Below are 22,552 nucleotides of genomic sequence, written 5' to 3'. Positions count from 1 at the left end.
GTTGGATTTCTGAGAACTGGGATTGTTGCTCTGATCAGGAACCTCTAAAGTTTGAGGGATCTAGTGCACAGTCTCCTTCTCTTCTAGATACTCGTGTGAAGTAGGAAATTACCTGTCTTGTTTCCTTATTCTGAAAATCAGTGCTGCATTGTGTGGCTCTTGAAATACCACTACAGAGCTACAAAGAAACTCCACATCTTCTATTCTGACAGCCATGAGAATCAGTGGGCAAGGTTCTGAACCCACACACAGAGGTGCAGATCAAAAGCAACCTAATTGCAGTTCAAAATATGCTATCATCAGGCTGAACTTACTGAGATCAGGCACAGACAACTAGTATTTACACCCCACCCTAACAGAACATTTTTATTAATGTTGCTTTCAGAGAAAACAAACAAGCACTTAGGAACACAAAGAGGTGTGAGAACAGTTCAAAACAAAATAAAAAACAGTGTGTGTTAGGTATGTGCAAAGCCATTTCATCACAAATTTCAAAATGAAATGGCTGTTTACACATGCACAATTACCATAGAATTAGAGGCTGGTTTTTCAAAAACTAGATGATTTTTCAACTAGAAGTGCAGTTTGAAGTGGAATATGTTGTCGAGGTTTGAAACAATTACAAGAGGAAATAGATCCCATTTGGGGAAAACCAGGTCCATTATTGAGCAAGCATGAGGTTATTGTAAATACCTGACATCTGCAGAGCATGGCACATGCACCTTCTGCATGTCCAAGTAGGCAGTTTAGCATGTTTGAATAGGCTGGACTCAGGTTCATTATTTCAGAAGTGCATAAAAATAAATTCACCCAACCAAATATTGACATTGTCTCAGCTTTGTCAACAATTTCATTAGGACTGCAATAAAGGCTGGAATCTCAGTTTTCAGTGTTCAATTGCAGCAAGCTATGGCTGTAGCAATCTACATGAGTAAGGATAGATGCAGGGCTGCCTCATTTTTGATCATAAAGGGGAATGAAACATGCATACAGAACAGCTCTGCTTTGACAACTCTGTCAGTTTTTTATCTCTGCTTCTTTTAATAGATACATCTGCCCTCTTTTAGTCTGTACAGGGAATATTTTAATATTACATGTTTCTAAACATCTGCTCTTTTAGAAAATATATAATTATTGTTGTTATTATCATCATCATTATTATTATTATTATTCCCCCAAATTTTAAATTACAGAGGCAGCCCTATTTTACCCTCTTGCATCCCACCAGCTTCACTACACAAAGCAACTTTTAAAGTAACTAAGAAAGCCTAATAGAGAGTGTAAGGAGAGGAAGCCCATTGTCAGCCTCTTTTCTGAGTGCAGCATAAAGGGGGAGTCCCAAGCTACAGTCAGAGAAAGAAAATCAGCTCTGAGCCTCCCTTAACTTCTCCTGGGGAAATATGCTGTGTCTGAGCTGGCTCCCAGCTGATTTCAGCACAGTCTGAAGATGGGAACAGGAAGGGCTTTATGCAACCTGACTGAAGAAAATTGAGTGTGACTACTTAAGAACAGAGAGGCTCAGCTAACTGTCAGTGAGATTGAGTCTGGAGATTTCAGGATGCCAATTTTCCAAGCTTAGATCAAGCTGTACAGAGCGGCTTTACCACTGGAAAGCAAGAGAAAATTTAAAAGAGAAAGGAAGATTGGGTGTTTCCTTATTGTTTGATCCTTTCATCCCATGGAGCTGAACCTTTGTGTTTTAGAAGGAGACAAGTGAAAGTAAACAAAAAATAAACACCTTCAGAGATTTCCACTGGGTTCTCAGTCTCCTTTTGAATAAGTAGCATCAGTCTCCCACCACGGAGGTAAACCAAGAGATGCCCTGAGTTTTCAGACAGCTCGGTGAACAGAAGTAAGCCATCTTTATTCCACGTTCGGAACTGGAAGCTGACTGACAAGCCATCAATTTGAGCAGTGCCGGGCAGCAGCAAGTAGCTTCGACTGGCGCTCACAAAGGTGATAGGAACAATTTGTGGCTCTGAACAAGAAAAGGTCACATTCCCCTGCAAAAAAAAAAAAAAAAAAAAAAAAAACATCTTTAATTAAATAAGCTCATTGGATTTCTAATTGCCCTCAAAGCTGAAATAGGTATTATTATTCAGACATATGTCTTTGGAGATCAATAGGAAATGTATCTGTCCATGTTGGGAAAACATATCTAACTTCAAAATTTTAGTTTTATCCCAAATGCTGAGGATCAAAAATCAAAACCTTACTTCTTAGCAGGATCTAAATGTAACCAAATATCCTTATCAATGCCACAATTTAGATTATTATCTCAGTCACCCAGCCCTTAAATCAATTTGCCATTTGCCCAGAAGAGAAGCACATTTACTCAAAGCAGTCTACAGAATCTGCACTAGCTTGTATCACTGTAGTTGATGGAAGAAATTACTCCATCAGTTTGCTCAGCTATACTGTAGTTTACCCCATCAGGTTAATCAGGCCATGGTATAAAACCTTAACAATATATAAATCCAGGATACACTTTAGGAGCCACATCCTTCAAAGCCAGGAGAAGATTGTTGCAGCCAGCTGCTTTGAACATGGCTGTTTTGTAAAATACCAGCTGTAATCTGATAAAACATCAGAGTGTAAGGCTTTCTCCATGATAACACTTCTCATCAGAGCCTGTACCTCACTCTAACTAGATAATTATGACGAACAGCACTTGATGGATGTGCAGGAAGTTGCAGGAAGTGCTTGGGGAATTCCTGTCTGCAATCTCAGACAGATGATGAAACTGCTCCCTATCACTTTCAAACATCTTTCCAGTCTTTATTTTTTAAAAGGAAAATAAGGTGTCAGAAATAGACAAAGTTATCACTGGATGAAACAATCACTGATAGATACTTATCTATATGGAGCTATCTGCACAGTAGTCCCTGTTAGGTTCAGAATGCTACCAAACAGCTGTGGCAAAATAAATCCATGGGTACATCATATTACAACGTGCCCCAAGATATAATCCAAAGCTTATCTGAACTCCACCGAACATTAGTCAGGTGGGAAGTAGGATGGAAATTTGGTCTCAGCCTTTAAAAAGTTTCTACTACTGCATGAAGAGATGGCACAAACTTTTTTTTTGCCATTGTTACATTTCTACCTCAGTTTTTAACCAAAATTCAGGCCAGAAGTTCTGTCCTGAGACATGATCAGCAAAGAGTGCTGACTGCAAGGCCAGTGCTGGGACATATGGACAGGAGCTGCACATCCCTTCCCTTGTTTAACCTGGTCAGACTTCAAGCTCTGAAGTCTGACTTCAACTTCAGCCTCTCCATTGTCTAAACTGAAGCAGAACAGGTTTTATTCCACCCATCATAAGAACAGACAGCTTGAAATACACAAAGGTGGTGAGGAAATATTCTGTGTAAATGGGATTAAAGGTGCATTTGGAAGACAGACAAGACGTGTCTGCCTTTCGTGGGGGGGGGGGGGGGTCTTTTCATGAGGTATGTTTGTTACTCTTATTCAAAAATTGAGACCTCCATGATGTAAGGGTGATAAGTAACTGCAGTCAGGACTAAACACTAGCCAGGACTTGTAAAAAAAAAAAGGGAAAAAAAAAGTTGAGTAAACAACTGATGCCTCAAGAACTTACATCTATTCAACTGACTAATTTAGGAGGGAAACACCTTAAAGCAGCATTCCAGAGCAAAGCCAGATGATGTAGTTAATACACAGCAACAACAGATGCTGACATCCTTACACTGACCAACCTGCCTACCTTCCTAGAGACAGAAACATGAAAACCTGAGAAAACACACACAAAACCGTTACTTTGAAAAACATTTGTCCACTGAAATGCAATAGGTTCCCTCTAAAAAAATTGTTAAATTTGCTGTGAGTGTTGTTCTCAAACAAATTATTCCATCAGGTCTAAGTCAGAAAAGTAAACAGCTCCCTCTAAACCTTCATCTGATCATGAGCATTTTGCTTTAATTGGCAGCAGTCCTGGAACTCTCCAGGGTATATGCCAGATTTCTGGAAGACACTTGATTTTATAATTGAACCCAATTTAACTGAAAAGTAAAAGCTCATTGGCTAGGAAATGGGATATAAGAATGGTCTAATCCCTAAAGAAAACAAAGGAGACGCTCAGCTCTACCCAGCTGTGGAAACTTTAGCTATCATGTGGCATTTGAGAATTCCATTGAGTCCATCTCCAGACTGATTAACGACTCCTCTAACAAGCAGTGAAATCCTAACAAAATAGCTCTTATTGTTCTTACAAGAGAAAACTTCAGAGCCTAAAAATGCAATGAAGATACTTGCAATTTTTTCACTGGCTGCCATGACAGCTGTCTTAAGAAAAGAGTAGAAGCAGCCCAGATTTCTGCAGGCAGGGTACAGCTTTAGAGGTGGTTCTTGTTCAAGTAAGATGTTGAATGAACAGGCAGCAGCATGTTACAGCATTTTAAAGAACAACCAGAGCCTCTCCTATTAAAAGAGAATGGAAGAAAACAGTTGCTAAGTGATGAGGATAGAAGTGGATTACATAGAAAATCCTCCGAGTCATAAACTTCATCCAAAACAGACTGGAAACTTTCCAGTGACTTCTGTGGGACTTCAATAAAACCTGTATAACTTTAATGAACCATTTCAGTCTTTTCTGGCCTTTCTTCATGTAGTATTATGTACTGTTCAATGAAGAGAGAAGACAACACCAAAATCAGGGCAGTTGGTGACAAGTTCCTTATACATCTTCCTTGATCTCAGAGAATACTAATCAAAAATAATATGCACTTGGGAAATTATTCAAACTGACAGCTGCACTGCAATTCTCAGCACTTAGCCTACCAGAGGATCCAGGCCAAGATCACAGCTTGAAAAGAAACAGCAATAAATGAGTATTTCTGAGTTCTCATTCTACCTGCAGGTTGGAGCATCAAATGGGCACTTAAACTTTCCTCATTAATCACTCTGTGGATACTGTCCAATGAAAAGGGTATTTTGCTTTCTGCAGAGGATTAGAAAGGATGATTTCATATGACAGGTAAAGGAACTAAGGTCCCAGGCCTGGCTGGGATACAAATGTGGTAAACTGGCAAGTATATCTCCAGCTTGGAAATTGGAGGACTACTTACTGTGAAGGGACTGAGTGTGCAGAAGAATATACAACAAGAGTAACAGAAGAAAAAGGTGACCTTTGATGCAGTTTTAAAAAGATAAGATGAAAAATTGGCATTCAACTCTGAGAAACTCAATTTTGAGAATGAGGGAGGTTCCTTCAAGCCCTGTTTTTAAATTACTTCTCTCTAGCAGAACAAATGTCAGGAGATCCACATATTTCAAGTACTTCTCAAGACCACGTTGAACACTACATGAAAAGCAAATCAAAGTAAGATACCAGCTCCAGCCTTCTGAAATACTGCTACAAACTGCCTTCAAACAGGATACAGGAGCACCAAGGTACACAGTGCTCCTTCAGCTCGGACAGGTCCACTGAGTCTGCACCCAGTCCACCCCAAGAGCAGGGGGACCAGAAGTTCCTGTACTGAGATGAGTTTCTGTTTCTCTGAGAAAAATTTCAATATAGAAATCTGATAGCTTTCCTGATTGAAGTTACACTGAAACTAATATGGCCCTGTGATAATCAATCTCATGACAGAGAACTGCCCTATCTCCACTTACTGATGGTATAATGAATTCCAATAAAATGTTAATTGTTTATCACGTTAATTTAAGTTGTTTACATAAAAATAATATTCCCAATGGAGGGAAAGTAATATTTAACCAAAAATAGAGAAGGCTTAGAAAAAACTGAAACATTGTGACTATGAGGGAATAAAGGATTAGATGCTTGGCAGGACCTTTCCAGATGTTCTTTATCTCAGACTCCTAAACCGGCTGTGTCCCTGGCCAGAAGCAGAACAAAGGATTTTAGCATTTTATGCCCATAGTAACTGTACATTACTGTTTCATTACATGGTGCAATAGTTAAGGGATACTGAAAAAAGATAAGAGCAAATACAGAAATATTTTGGAAACATTCTACATCATTTTTCTCAGAGAGACAGGAAAACAAGGAAAAAGACCACAGGAGGACACACCCATACACAAAAAAATAGTGACTATTTAATATTTTCTCTCTGTGGTGTATTGACTTTGTCTGTATGCTAGGTAGAAAACCCTCTTGTGTTAAGAGAAAGGCAGCCCAATAAAGCAAAAGCAAAGGCTGCACACAGAGGCAAAGGAAAACAAAATAATTCACCTTTACTTTCCATAAGCAGATGATGCCCAGCTACTTCCTAGGAAGCAGGGCTTCAGCATGTGTAGAAGTTTCTCCACAGTAATGAATGCCTCTTCCCTTCCTTTTTCTCTTGGCTTTTACTGCTAAGCAGACTCAATTGGTGTGGAATATCCCTTTGGTCAGTTTGGATCAGCTGTCCTGGCTACGTCTCCTCCCAAGATCTCACCCACACCCATCCTCCTGGTAAGGGGGAATATTCACTTTAAGCAACAAGTAGGAATGAAGCCAGCCTTTCAAATTCACCTCGCTAGAAGTGAATAAGATAGATGTCTTATATCAAACTGGCAAATTATTACAGTCCAAGTCCAATTTTTGCTCCACTTCAAGGTAAAGTGATCTACAGCTTATTAGTTTTTATTGCCTGGAACAAAACACAGCAGCAAGGAGATTTTTTTTTTTCCTTCATTATTATTATTAAAACAGAGCCCCATCTACTTTAAAATAGAAAAGTGTATAGAAAGCAATTCCTATCAGTTTTCTTATTTTTTTATGTATTAGTTTCCTTTAATAGATTTTCCTCTTTTAAATTCCAATTATCTGTGTATTGTAGCACAACACCAGCTTAAATGGCTGGTGTGAACTGCACACAGTCCAGGCTCCTGTCTGTGATGGGCTCAGCTTGTTATGCCAAGTGCCAAAGAGTTCCTAAGGTCTTACCAATTGGAATACGACCTTAAAAATATACTAAAGACCTGGCATTGCAGAAAATTACATTTTCTCCCATTTTCCTTATCTCCTGCTAGCTCCTATGACAATAATTAGCCATCTCTCTTCCTCTCCTACAGGGACTAACAGCCTTATCACCTCCCACCTTGAAACATCCTCCTCTGCTCAGCAGGCACTAACTGCCCTATTCATTTAATTTGACTATCCAGATGTTGTAATAAATGAAACCCTGAACAATTGTTTCAAACCTCTAATTTGCTGAAGTCTGATGACTCTCAAAAAAGCCTTGCTTGCTCAGAAACATGTCCGTTTTTTCTGCATGTCATCCAGTCTTATTAAGAAATATGGTCTCCCTCCCAAAAGATTTACTTCATTTGTTGTCATCACAACTATCAAAATTCTAACACAAAGAAACTTTTATATCAAGGAGAGTTTATTAATGCAGCTATGTGCTGGATTATACATCTGCACACTGAAACTCTTTAGAATTGTGGACAAAGCCAACTGAAATCAATGGGATAGATGTTATTTAAATAGACTTTATTTCAAGACCTCAATTGAAGTGACACACTTAATTTCTTTCAAAATAATCCTGTTATACCCTTCAGCAACAATAAAATAGAACCTTAGAATGAATGCTATTTATATAGACTTCCTTGCTATTCCACACTGCAGGTAGAATGCAAAGGAGACTCCTCTGAAGATCCAGAGATCACACAGAAAGACAGAAGAAAATATAAAAACATATTTTAAAAGAATCAAATATTTCGAAAATCTGAGTTCACCTGCCTTATCTAAAAAATAATAAATTCAGTAGTCTTTTTATTCATGTGACCCAACACTTCCACACTTCCATTCAATAATTGAATAAAACGTGGGGTGGTTGGTTTTTTTTTGTTGTTTTTTTTGTTTGTTTGTTTTTAGAAATTCAACTTGGTCCACAGGAAGTTGTGAAAAATGTCACTAAAAATGTCCAACATGCTTTATATAGGATTCCTATAGTCTTATTGGAGCACAAAAAATAGGAAAAGAATCTAACTTGTGATTCTCCAAACCCTAGGAGGGGCCTTCACAAATCACCAGCCTGATGTTCACAGATAGATCAACACATGCCAGAGCACTTTGGTAGAACCAGACATTCACAGACAAGTAAATTCTTTTCAGGATGAAGGTACCTCAAATCAGCTCTAACAAAATAGCATGTTTGGATTCTCTATAAAGAGAATGAATTATTAGTTTACATTCTCCTGTCACTAGGTATATTTCCTTGCTTTTTGATGCTGGCAATTGGTTATTTCCCCAAGGCACTACAGTGATACATTTATATGTCACCCCATCCCTCACTGTGCTGGGCTGTCACTCTCACATTCAACATGGCAGGCCAGTGTAGAAATTCAAGTCTATCTGAGAGCTGAGAACTTCTGCCTTACAGTAATCTGCACTCCTCTTGAGCCAGCACAGGGCTTGCTCTGCTACACATAAATGCAACTCCAACTTGTATTAGCCAGAGGTAATGGAAGAGAAAGGGAGATTGTGTTTTTCTCAATTTCAGTAAGTAGGGTGGAACACTGAGAAGACCAAACACTGCATCTTTTCATGACCTCTTAATTTCTTTTTATCAGCTAGACAACTATTTTGGCATCACAAATCAGTGAAGCACAAAAACAACTTAAGACCCAGGCTACAGGTCACATTCGAGCAGTTTCTAAAGGTGCAACCAGAATCTAGCATTAAGTAACCACTGGTGGAAAGGATTCCATATTTTCAGGATGCTATAGCTGTTTTTTCTCTTATCTACTCCCTCAACCAGATGCATTTAGCAATTCTCAAGGATTTATCTTCCTAAAAATTTGCCCCATATCTTCCTGCATCTACATAAACTCTTAACAAGCACAATATCCCTCAATGAAGACTTCTCCATCCCAGATATAATCAGAACAGATTTACTTCTGTGGAGAACAATTTCCCTTCTGCTTCTTGTAAATGTGACTCTTGCATAATTTTTTGCCCCTACTTAATTGCCCAAGAAGTACAACTGCTGTGTGATTTCTCATAATGAGCAGTCTGCACTTCTCTTGTGCTGAGAAAACATTTCGTAAATAGGGCAAACCTTGAGATTACTATTTTAAAGCATTTTATGAGGTTTCCCAAGGGTCCACCCTAAGACCATGACAGTGGTTAATTACAGAAATTTGACTTCTCATAACCTTTTGCAGTAATCACTTAGAAAGCACATAAAAGATTCCATATCATTGCGCCACATTCAATGATCAAGGGAAGGGAAAACAAAATGAATTAGAAACCCCAAACAAACAAAACAACAAACCTTTCCTCCCCCCCCACCCCAGAAAAAAAAAAAAAAAAACAGTCAAACAAAACACTAAACAATCAAACCAACCAAACAAAAAATAACCAAACCAAAGAAACTAAACCAAAAAAAAAAACCACAAAGCCTACAACATGCCATCAGGAACAGAAGAAACCCCAGAGAGAAGAAAGACTGCCTGTCCAAACAGACAGTGTTATGTAGGGAGGTTAACTATCAGGCAATAGAAAAATGGAATTCTGAAGGCAATTCTAGTTCTAGTTCAAAGAGACAGGCTGCCTCGTTATCTTGAGATGCCTTCTCAAGGGGATTCATTGGAAGTCTGAAAACTGCAAATGAGTTACAGAAAAGAACAGGCAGAATGATAATCAGAGCCACCACCCAAGAGTACAATACATACTACAGCACTCTGTTATTGACAATCTGTAGTTTCTTCCTCTGACTTTAAATGCAGCTGATTTGGGACCATTATTTATACGGGTGAGGAACTACATCATAAGAAGAAATCTATACTGCCAAAGCTGGTGTATCATTCTCCTGCTCATGTGAAAGATGTCAAAAGTAGAAAAAACCCTAAGCTGATATGTACCCCCAAGTTTGGCTGACTGACTGTGGCAACATTCACAAAGGCACAGAGTGAAGCAGAGAGTGAATGCTGAAGTGTGCCTGCCTCTGGAGGCAAAAACTGATGTCTCTAAGCATTAATGGCTTTTGAATCCCAAACCAACCACTTTATCATCAATTATCTTTTGCTAGGAGACAAAGGTATTTTGGGGATTAACAACGCAGAACCATCTCAGGTGATCTCCAACTTGTGGGGAGAGAACATAAATATGCAACATATTTTTGGAAGGAGTAGTTCCAAGGCCCTGTAACATTTAATTATTCTTCTGTGCTGATCCTTTCATTGCATTTCCACTTCAGACAACCTTAGTGACTACAAAGACGTGAAGCAGAGAAACTTGCAGCTCCCTGAGGATAGAGCTTATTGCTTGAAAACCTCAATGCACTTTGAGTAAAAGCATTTAGTGCAGAGTAACTCTGGCAGGCAAAACACTAGATTTAGCAAAAACAAGTCATTTTAATTTGAGGAAGTTAATTGCTAATGAGTGAGGAAGAGTAGAAAAGGAAAACGGGATCAGCCTGAATAACCTAGAAGTACCTGAGAGTTGCTAGAAATAGCTGGGATGTAAAGAATGTTGGAAAACAGATTTACAGAGCCCATTTCCAATAGAGAAGTGTTCATCTAAGATTATGAGGCACTCTGAGCATGGCAACCTCTCCATGCACTTTGCATACCCAAGTGTCACAGAGCAGCTCATAAGCCTTGAAAAATGCAGTAAGCAGCCTGCCTCTGGAAACCATGGCATTTAAATCATCACTTACGTGAAAGAGATTGAAGGGTGGAAGCACATCCCCACTATCTTAAGTTGAGATTCCTAGACCTTTCGTCTAGCATTGTCTGAACCAAGTGTAGTGATAACAGAGTTTCACTGCTTGGAGCCACCTACACTCAGACAACGCCCTTCTGAGAAAAAGTGCATTGCAAAATTCTTCTCTTCCCCTTCAAAAAGGCCTTCCCATTATCCAGCCAGCAAACAACCAGCTGTTTAATGACCTAAGAAGCAGACAAGGGCTCTTTGCTCCTCCATTAGAAAGTAAGCTGAGGGGAAGAGCAATTTAACACAGTTCATAGCATTTCTGCCTTTGAGTCCTCAGTAAGAACAATCAAACTCAAGATTATTAAAGCAAAGTCTCTCGGTCCCAGGGGAGTATCCTGGAGGCAGTCTTGACTGCCAACAACACAGTGAGGAACTTCTCACCATCACCTTTCCATTTTCCAGCTCCCTGCCTATTCAGCCTTGCCCTAGGCAGGGAAAGCACAGAAAGAACTTCCTTGGTCTTCTGGCTTGCTTTGTTTTAGGTTCAGTGTATTCATACACATTACTACAAACTAGAAGATGCCATGGGAGCCAGAAGCAGTTTCATCTCCATGCTCTCCAAAGACACAGTGTTAGCCAAAAGGCATTTATCAAAGCACAGTGTAGGAGTGAGATAAAAGCTGAACACAGTTGAATTATATACAGTTTGTCAAGGCTGTGGGAGTGTAGTTTACTCTTCTTACAAAATAAAATGTTTGTTATTTTTGTGATATACATAAATATATCTGTAATTTTGGACATTAATATGTGTTAAGTTATATTTGTGGTTTATGTTATCAAGCTGGATAAGATTGTAGCTCCTCTTGCTTTACCTCTACTATTCCACATTTAGAGACAGCAGTACAAAGTCAATGGTTCTCAGAACAACCAAAATACATTGAAAATAAGGAGCAGCACAAAGTACACTATTTCCAGTGATAACAGGAGTATTTTTCTCCTCTATAATATGAACTGAAGTATCAAAGTAGAATTCTGCTACTGCTGTACTTTCCAACAGTGATGGAGAATAGTTCAGAAAATAAGATTTTATCTGAGTTAACCAGGAAAGAAAATCTCTATGACTTCTATCATGCCATTAAATATACACATTTTTATCTTGAAAAAAATAATTAAAATGTTTCCCCAAGCAAATTCTATTACACCAGAAAAATCAGAGAAATGCATTGGTTTCCACATGTGTCTCTCAATAACTCTCTCCACAGGAGCCAGTGCTGGCTGGTGTTAACCTCAGCAATATCATTTTAACATGCTAATTATCCCCACAGCTATCCAAATCTGAACTCTGCTCATTCAATGCAGCCAGAGAGCAGCACCCAGAGAGCACAAAAAGCATGGAAGTAAGGAAGGAAAGCACATGGTACTGCCTCTTACCACAGTATAGATCTGAGGTTTGCGTCTTTTGGCCAGGTCAATTATATTGACTCCGTTGTAGTAAAGGTTCTCAATGCACCCATGGAAATTTTTCCTCTGAAAGGTTCCTGGCTTCCCTGGGACAGGAATCCCTCCAAAACTGAGCTTTTGGAAAGAATAAGAACAGCATTATTTATAATATTATATATATGTATGCATATATTACAATACATTGTGTTATCATCCCAAAAGCAGGAGAGCAGAGCCCCACTCCATACATCCACTCGGGGTATTAAGAGCCAGTTCCCACCAAGAAGATCCCTGGGAGCATGAGGCAGAGCCTGGCCACCTCTCAAGGGAAATTACAGCCTCCCATTGCATTCCTGCTGCTGGAGGAACTGTGGCACAGAGCTCACTGCTTTGGGAGCAGCTCTGAAGTGCCTTGGCACACCAGCCTAGTGCCACCAGCTCCCCTCCCAGAACAGCCACACACAAGGAAACCTTCCCACAGTGTGCAACCCACAGCCCCACTGGCCCAGAGGGTGACACCTGCAGCCCACAGAGCTCAGGGACCTCTGAGCGATGGGGGAATAAATTCTCCCTTTCCACCAGGCAGGTGTCTGAGCAGTTCTGGTTTCAGCCAGAGGAGGGTCCTATCACTTACACAAGCACCCCATTTGCACCTTGCAATTTCACTGTGCTTTGGTCTTTACAATTGTCACATGTGGCATTGGGACTGAGCTTTGTTCTGCAGGCTACACATTTGCACAAAACTTCTGCTGTGCTGTTAAGTATTGGCAGCTGTTAACACTGTGTGTGGAGGGGCTGAAAGCCCTGGGAGGACAAAGAGCCTAAGAAAATAAAGCTGCTCAAATGCAGCATAATTGTTTAGATTCTGAAGAAAAGAAAGAGAGTAAAAAAAAAGAAAAACAAACCCCACAACCCCCAAAAATTCTGATAATCCTACCTTCATTTTCCAAATGTCACAGCTCATTTCTAATTAACTTTACTAACCTTTCTGGCAAAGCATTACTGGTGATGCCACTAAAGTTTTACTATTTTTTCCCATCACAGCCAGCAGCACAGTGAGTGATATAATGCAGGAGGGGATCCTGCAGCCGCCACACTTGATCAGGACCTGTGCTGCAATCCTGCTGCATCCACTGCAGCAAGAGCATGCACTGCTGTGTGGCACTGCTTACATGCTGACAGCTCCTGGGATCTGGTCAGCCCTATTCCCCTGTCACAATTCCCAAAGCCTTACCTCACTTCATTATTACAAAAATAAAGAGCAATTTGGGGGTTATTTTTCCTCCCACTCCACCTAACAAGCTGGGATACATAAGCAAGTGAAAACTCCCTGGGTAACCTTGAAAACACTTACTTGAAAACAAGTTCTTAATGAACTTGCACCTCAGTTGTTTTAATTGATCACTTCTGAGAAATAAAGAGTGAACAGACGGCTACTTTACGTCACTTGCAGGTTTGTTATTGGCATGAGGGCTTATCTGGTAGCAATGTTTTGGGTTTTTTTCCAGCAAGAATCATTAGTTCTTTCTAAAACACCAGACTTTCCTTCTTTCATGTTCTATTCTTCAGTCTCCTGCTTAGGGACTCTGTATCAGGGTTTCAGAACCAAAAGAAAAATCAATATCAATTACACAAATGCATTATTAAGGAAACAGTTTCCTTTGTGATTGTTAATAATTTTAATTATGAAAGTAATGATTTTATTACTCTCAGTAAGGCCTTTAATCCCTAAAGTGTGCTGAGATAAACTTTCAGCAGACTGCATTGCTGCAATGTTTGACTGAAACACTCTCTCAGTGCAAATGGAGAAAAAAACACACTGTGAAAAACTAAGCTCGGGGGACAAGGTGTGAGTGCCAAAGTTGTTGATGGTGATGCTGATTTACAACACCCGAAGATCTTTTCTACCATGTTCCCTATTTTGGAACATCTGGGAAAATGTTCTTCAAATTAGATTGGAGCCTGAGTTTCCCCTAGTTGGCACCAAGCAAGAGGTAAGAAATTTTATTATTTTGAAATTAGAAAAGCTGATGACTCAGTTATTTGGCTTTTCTCGTCTCTATCTTAAAAGCAGTTACAGTTTTGGCTCCTAATAGTTCAGTCTAAAGCTGTTGCAGGATCCCACTGTTCCAAGTGCTGTCCCTATTAAATGTGCTCATGATTTGGTAAAGCAGTGCCAGGGGACAGGAACCACTCTCTCCACCCTGCTTTGTGAAATGCAAAGAAAGGAATTTCATCTGGAAGATGAGATGAGAGAGCAGGCACCTGCCACTGCTGAGCCGTCTGCTTTTTTTCCCTTGGGTGTGTTGGAAAATGATCCTTTCCAGAGAAATGAATTCAAAATGCAAAGGGAGAACTTGTGGTCTCTGAAGCAGTGAACCGTGCCAGCTCAGCACATCACACACAGGGTGATGGCTCTGTGCAAGCACGACCCTGAGCCTTGTGGGCAAGGCAGACTTGGCAGACAAGCACAGGGGGATAAAAACCTACATGGGTCATTTGCACGCAGGTCTGCGTTGATGGCAAACAGATGAGCAACTGCCTTGCATACAGATATGATGCTATATAGGGCTTTAAGGAATTTTTAACAACTATCATCCATAAGCACTGAACTGCTGGGGTGATATAAACTGCACTCTGCCACACACCGGTCACATCACAGGGGAGCCCACCAGGCTCAGGTTTATGGGCAGGCAGGATGTTTCCTCTGCTCAGTTCTTCCCTGCTGAGCTGCTCTGGTTCCCTAGGTCAGCATTCTCTGCAACATGCTCACTGTGAAGGGAACTGGGTCAAGCTAATGGTTGTGAAACTCATACAATTACTAAGGTTGAAAAAACATCTAAGATCGAGTCCAACCCATCATCTTCATGTTCATGACTAGACCATATTCCCCAAGAGCCACTTCCACACACCTTTGGAATGCACCCTGGGATGATGATTCCACCACTTCCCAGGGCAGCCTGTTTCAGTGTGTGACCACCCTTTCAGTAAGGAAGATTTTCCTGCTGTCCAGTGTAAACCTCCTCTGCCATAACTTCAGGCCATTTCTTCTCGTCCTGTCACTTGCTACCTTAGAGAAGAGACAGATGCCCACCTCACTAAAGCTTCCTTGCATTCTGGAGGTCTTCCATTCCTACTAGGAATACAATCATTTTCATCTGCTCATCTCTATGTGGAGAGCTGTAATTCAAGCAAGTGGTGTCTGGATAGAGGGGCGACTCAGGGCTGGAATCCCCACAGTCATGCTCAATTCAATGCAGGGATGGAGCACAGTGATGTCATTAAAATCATACTGGAGATGATAACACAGCTGCTCCCTTAACATTTGACTAGAACCCAGGCTATGACTTCTCATTTATTCAAAGTCTGCCATACTTTGAAGTGTAAACATAATGCAATGCCTATTTGAACAGAGATTTGCCACTTTCTGATGCTGGCATATATGGAGTGACACTGGCATAGTTTATGCTGGTAAAGTATGAAAGCAGCTCTCTAGGAAGGAAATATTAAATAATGATCTTTGCTGGAAAGAAACAGCTCATAGAGTGGTTGTTTTCCATCATATTCATTGTATAGCAATTCATACCTCTATTCACAGGTTATAACCTAAAGGGCTTCACACACCTCATAATCAATATCCAAGTGATCTGAATCCCCCTTTGTTCGGAAGTGCTGGGTGTGCTTGTCCACTGTGAAGTTCACTTGCTTGTTGAAGCGTTCTATGAGAACTGAGTGCCAGTGCTGGTCATCCAGGAGGCTGCCCAAGGTGACAGACGTGTGGCTGTTACTGAAGTGCAGGTTGGAGTCCCCTGGAGTGGCACAGAGAGGCAGAAGACACCAGAGTTACCTCCAGACTCTTAACTGGAGCATGTTGACTCAAAGAAAGCACAGAGCAGAGCTCCAGGATGCAAGTCGGAGCTCTTGGAAACAGATCCATTTCAAAGACTGCCTTAGATTCCTTGGGTCTCTTATTCACATACATGTGTGTTTATCCCCCTGCCACACACACATTTTTCCCCTGTGAAATCCTTGTCATGAAGCAGGAGGTGTTACAGACGCTGCACTCACACAGTGCAGTAGGGCATTACATACTTTCTATCCTTGGCTCTGCCAGGCCTTTTTGGTCCTGGTAGCTTAAGAGCTTCCTTTGGGTAACACCAAAATCTTTTGTCTACTCACATCAACAGACCACTCCTGACACTTTACTGTCAACTCTGTGCTTTCTGCATTTTAACAAGAAAATTGTTTTAAAAAAAATTGCACTAGTCAGTGAAGCAATAAGAGTGTTTTGTTCAGCTCAAAAAAATTCTTAAACCTGGCCTAGCTCTCCAAAAGTATAGATCACAAATCATAAAAATATTTAGGCTGGTAATTTTAACCCAGTATTTTCAAGCATTCTTCTGTTTTCCAGCTGGCTACATGTCTGAACACTTCAGAGCCTCTAACTGAAAATGAGTGTGTATTCTCTTTTACATTCCCACAGAATGGAGAGAACACATGCTCCAAAATTGCCAGGCAAGATGAAAGCAGATTCAAGAGAAGTCATCAAAACCCTTGCCCATGACATATGAATGCAAAAAGAGGACCTGAAATGGCTATAATTTTGTACACTTGGGGCTACAGCTGAAGAAAAAACCCAACTCATCTCAGAATACACATTCACAACAGTATCTCCTCTGGAAGAAGTTACATAATATAATTAACTGTAGTATATTCTTATCCTAGCACAAAAAATTTGTAAGCGGGCAATTCAGTGGGGTAGATTCCCCCACTGAGAGCTGCAGGATGTAGTTTTTTGGTCCAAGTAACATCCAAATCCCAAATCAGAAAATGATGCATTATCATTTCCAATCTTTACTGAAAAGGAAAGAAGGAAAGAAAGAAAGCACAACTTGGGGACTCAATAATTAATGAGCTTATGTAAAAATGAAGTCTAACATCTGTGGAAAATAGTTACTGATTTTTAAAACAAACATAATTAAGCACAAGGGGGAAAATGCCCAATTTAAACCCCTCAGCATGAGAAACATGAGTCAGCAGAGACTGCTGAGGCCAACACCATGGGACACCCACAGATGAAGCCAGTGAGGATTTTGCAATAAGCCTGGGAGAGGGAGTATGATCACTCCTACTGCAGCAGTCCCTACCATTATCAAAGTGCTTCAGGGAAAAAAAAAAACAAGCATCCTTCTACAGAAAAAACTTAAGCCAGTCTTTCCTCTAATGCTCTGATCCAACATGATCATACAGTGATAGCCTTACAGATATTGAAGAAAGAATATTCAGTTTTCAGGAAGGAAACACAGCAGTGTGCTCAATGTTTTGACCACAATGTTATCATTGAAATTCTGTGTTCTCAGCTCAGCTCTGAATCACTGAGTGAATGGAAAAAAAAATTAGACACAAACCAAAAATAAAGCTCTTCTGCAGTCCAAAGACCACTTCCTGAGAATGCTGTTATTAAAAATAAGACAAAAAACTCACACATACATTAAAAAAAAAAATAGGTATGTGAAGAACTAGAACTAGCCATTGAGTAGTTCTGCCTTGCTCACCTCTAGTTAGAGAAGCCAAGGTCTCTTGGCTCAGCTACCATGTCCTTCATGACATCAGCACACAGAATGTTCTGTTGGTATCAGCTGCAGTTTTCAGGTACTGTCTAATATAAATAATAGATTTATATGCAAACAAGTAATCCCAATTACCCTTACCCAAGTTGAGGTGCAAGGAGAGCTTTCCTTTCTGCAGTTCCAAGGTTATGTAATCTCCACGCTGTCCTTCTCCGTGGAATAAGACTCCATCCCCCTGCATGCTCTTGAACTTCAAGGAAACTACATCTTTGAACGTGCTCATAAGCTTCTGATTGAACCTGTAGAGAAGTGAACTTCTGCCATCAAAGTCTGCAATATCTGACTCTGGAAGAAAGAAAATGGCAAAATGGCAAGGAGGGGCAGCATCAGAAGAGGGACTGTATTTTTTTCAGGATCTTTTCAAATACAGTTTGGAGTCAGGTATTGTCCTGAGTGTACATCCACAGGATGTACAGGTCTTTTGGGCAACCACATTTCATCCATTTCCAATCCTCTCCCTCTGCTGGAGAAAAGGAACATGAGGATAAAACCAGAACCCCTCTGCACTTGCCTTCCTCATACAACACTTCCCTCTCATTTAACTTTTGAGAACAGAACAGGTGCCTTCCATCATATTCAGATCTCCAGAACATCCCTTGCCACATTTGCTGTTCATTTCAAACACATTCAGAATGTTATTCATTACTTTGAACACTTCAGTACTCACTCCACTTTTGTAGCTTCACAAGTGTCTGTTGAGCTGTTCCTGCATGTCAGCCATGCCTGCATCCACCTCTGCATTCTGATAAGGATCCCCTCAGCCTCCAAGGGCTGGCTGCTTGTTTGAGACGGGCATTTATCAGCCATATTTCTGCATGCAAATTGACTAGGCTGGCAGGAATAGTCAAATATCAATTCAAAAAGCTTTTGAAGAGATTTCACGGGAACTGGGCATCTAAACTGATTATACACCTTTGAAAATCCTATTAGAAACATATTTTCCCCTCCAGCCAGCCTCTAAAATCCCAATCATTCTGGTAGGAAACAAGCTTTCTGTTCCTCACTTGCAAATAATATTTTCTTTGGGAGCAGCAGCTGCCTGCAGTACCCTCTCTGCTTTATAAAGTAGTCTTTTAAGCAAAACATATTTTTAAACAAAATTTTAAATGTATCTATAACCAGAAAATTTCAGGTAGCTTTAAATACTTCTAACTAATATGTTGTACACAAACATCTGACTGACATACATTACTTCAATTCCAGTTTCTATCCAACTGCAATTTGACACGATTGCAATTTTGTCAACTGGCATTTTTTGTTGTTAAGAAAAATATTAAGAATTATTAATACCAGACAATGAAGAATTTCAACAGAGATTTACTAAGCTACATAACTACTGAGGCACATGCACAAAGACAAGTAACACCTTTCTAGTGCCCAAGTAGAAAGAATGTAGATTACCTTTTTTGCAAACCATACATTTCAATGATAAACCAAAGCCATCAGTTTTCTATTTTCTTCTGAAAAATAACTGAGATCAAGACTTCATATGATCAAGACTTCCAGTCAGCAACCGTATCATGATTCAAGTCAGTAGTTTAACTGACCTAAACTCCATTGAGAGATCTTTTATCCTTTTAAGCATTAACACTAGTTTCATCTTCTCCTTTTTAAAAACCAAAAATAAAAAGAGCTGGGGGGGAGGGTTTTCACCTTTTTTTTCTTCTTTTAGTGAAAATATTAAAGAGGTTTGCAATTAAAAACTATTAAAAGCTCAGAAAATAAAACAGCTGTTAACGGTTTGTTACCAAGGAAACTGCCATGAAAATTTCTGCCTGTCAGTATGACAGTTTGTACAGAAGTTTGGTGGCACGCTTACAAACTTCCAGGGAGCACAAAGTTTCAATTTGATACAAAATTCTGTAACTCCATGGCCAACTTCATTCCAAATCAGAAGGAAACTGATTTTTTTAATGAGAATAAACTGACAAAGAAACTCAGTCCTGGAGAAAATTCATTCTTGAATTAACTAAGACCAACTTCTTATCTCTGATGTCAGAATTATAACAGGCTCTTTCCCGTCATTTGTGGAACAGTTGCTAGTTTAAGAATTATCACAAATACGAAAGTATTCCTGCCATCTGTTTTTAACTTCTGAATTAGGTGTTATGAAACAGCTTCTTCAGAATTGCTGACTTCTCTCTATTGACACCTTGACAACCAGTTTCTGTAAAGGGAATTAAATGGTAGTTTAGTTCTTGTGCATTTCCACTAACTACATTAAATACTACAGTTTGGCTAAAGTAAATCACAAGTGTCTTATAGAAATGGTTTCATTCCAACACAGGCAGCAATTAGGAAATAGCTTATAAAGAATTTAATCTTTGATTTCCAGAGCATTTTGCAACTAAAGTTGATTTTTCTCCTAGCTCTTAAAACCAAAGGTACTGCAAGAGCAAGGGCGCACTGATTCAATGCTGCTCAAAAAGTGGCCCTTTTAAATTTTTTTTCCTAATATCCAAGGCTCCAGCCAGTCTAAATTCACACTTCAGTTCTTGTTCTTAACTCTCCACTAAGCCACAGCATAACTTGATTCTTGAAGAGCTCTACTACTGACATTTACAGAGTATATCACAAAAGAAAACTTGTTTCTGAAAAGATCTGCTCCACTAAGTATCAGCTATGAGCACATTGGCCAATAAATAGCCCTGAATGAAAGGAGAACATGTCAATAAATGCTAACGCTGGCAGCCAAAGTCATTAGTGGCAGTTTGCATGACAACAAATCGTTGGTTCCTGTTAAAATCAGCCACTCCAGAAAACCTGCTTAGCGTTTGCTTAGTGTTTATTTAGTCCATGTATGTCCATAACCATCTTGCAGCAAGAGAACGAGGATCCAAAATGTTTCGAGTCTCAGAAAATCTGTAGTAATAACAGACTAAAACAAAACACATGATTTCATCCTGCCCTGCCTGCTGGTGTTCTTACACTCCCTGAAGACAGACTTTACTCATTCTGGGCTCTTCTCTACATTGTCCTCATCACCAAGGCTGTTGACAGGCTGGCAGCAGTATGAGAGCACAGAGCTTCTTGTGCAGCAATCTGCTCCCAGCAGCAGAGAGGATATACAGCCATACTCAAGAAGAAACTCCTTCCTCCTAGTGACTTTGGGAAAAGTGAACACTTACTTAACAAAGATATTCTAAACCAAGAATAATTCTAGGAACTCAGTTGCCATGTGAGACAGGAACTTTCAGTTCTGCGCTTGCACCAATGAATGGAATCTTTAACTCCTGGCAGAAGGGAAGAGGAGAACTCCTGGTCTGAACAGATGTGTCCCCTGGCCAGTCACAGCTTACAGGCCTGAATGACCCTAAAGCCATGCCCACCTTCCTCTCAGACGTGCAACCCAAGGGATGAATGTGCATGACTGTTCTGCACTGTACTTCAGAGGAGGCTGTTCTGCCATGCAGCTTTATCCCTATCAAAAATCTCTGCTTCATTCGGGTAAGCAATCATTTGGGTTTTTACCTTGTGCGTTTCATTACAAAAACAACTGGTCAATGACCATCAGACATCAAGCAGTTCTCTGCAATGAGTTATTTTCTATCTCATAGGGACACAAAGGAGAGGATGAAGGAAGGTGGGGGGAAAAGAAAAAAAAAAAAAAGAGAAAAAAAAAGAGAGAAAAAGAATCCAGTAAAAATATAATTTAATAAAAAGGCACAACATCAGATCATATTCCCCAAAGCAATGACAGCAAAATATGAGAAATCAGAGTCCTGAACTGCAAATGAAGAATTCTGCTCTCAGAATCTCAGAAGACACCCTGTCTCACACCCTATCATTGTTTCTCCTGTGGTATCTCAGCCTGTTAACTGCACATACACCCGATTCTGCTGATGCACCTTGGGCTGTTAACCAGTTGTAGAATATGATCAGCACCTTCAATGCACCTATAAATCTTATCCTATGAAAGAAATTGTGCCAGCAATTTTCTTTTTTCTTGTGCTAAGCTTACAAGACTTTTCCCAGGTATAAAGATACACTTCTTGCCCCTTGCCACCTCCAGCATCAAAAGCAATTGGTTTGCCATTTGTCTGAGCATGTCCTCTGCTGCAGCTCTGCTTATCTGTTACAATACACTGCTGGAGCCACTGCTGCAAAGGGATAGCAAGGGCTTACATGGAACTTTCCACAGAACTCATCATCAGTCCTTTTCTGAACAGGAAACATTAATGTATGCTTTCAGATCATCATCTCCTTCCTATTTTAGTGACTATTTTGAGGATACCAGATGAGATATTTACAGGAATTTAAAAAAAATGTAATCAATTTTCATTTAAATACATACTTTCTGAAGAAAATGAACATTTGGCAGGATATCTGTGAATTACAGCTTATATGATGGCCTCAGAGTCCTTTATTCATACAAACTTCAATATGCACGGGATAGGATCAGGTACACTCATAATCTGAAATAGATTTTCTGTTCAAAACATGTTTTTCTTTTTCCAAAGAAACTATGTCAACTGGCAGCCAAATAGAGGGTGAAAAGTAAAAGGGAAGAATTAAAAAAAAAAAAGACAAAAAATGAAAGCTCTTTTGTTTGACAGGGAGACTTGAGGAATAAATTAATAGTAAATTATTTCTAGCAGAAGCAATAAACAACAGCAAGTGCCATTCAGCAGCAGCACACAAACTTAACCATCACAGGCTAAGTTACCCACTTTGGCATCCAATGTACACAGCAGGATTCCTTAGTATGTTTTGTTGCTGTGTCCTGGCAAAGTGTCACCTGGGAGCTGACCTACAAGAACTGATGCCTTCCATGTGCCCCCTACTAAATAGTCATCATGAAAGCTGCACTTGCAAAAGTTAGCACAGGACTGTGTTCCTGAGGCCTCTCGAGCAG

The 22,552-nt window shown here is 39.9% G+C and overlaps 1 protein-coding gene across 2 annotated transcripts in view; it reads right to left on the bottom strand.

The window, feature by feature from the left end:
- The window catches only part of CNTNAP5 (contactin associated protein family member 5), a 414,440-nt gene that overhangs the window by 128,403 nt on the left and 263,485 nt on the right, over positions 1-22,552 (bottom strand). For both annotated transcript variants that reach the window (XM_030277243.4, XM_072932032.1), the window contains 4 exons: positions 17,779-17,982; positions 15,692-15,876; positions 12,059-12,202; positions 1,739-2,003 (listed from right to left, as the gene is read on the bottom strand). In XM_030277243.4, coding sequence (XP_030133103.4) covers positions 1,739-2,003; positions 12,059-12,202; positions 15,692-15,876; positions 17,779-17,982 — 798 coding nt within the window. The remainder of the gene's footprint in view (positions 1-1,738; positions 2,004-12,058; positions 12,203-15,691; positions 15,877-17,778; positions 17,983-22,552) is intronic.

This window comes from Taeniopygia guttata, chromosome 7, assembly GCF_048771995.1.
Source record: "Taeniopygia guttata chromosome 7, bTaeGut7.mat, whole genome shotgun sequence".
In the NCBI taxonomy this organism is placed as follows: domain Eukaryota; kingdom Metazoa; phylum Chordata; class Aves; order Passeriformes; family Estrildidae; genus Taeniopygia; species Taeniopygia guttata.
This window is presented reverse-complemented; position numbering and strand designations above follow the sequence as displayed.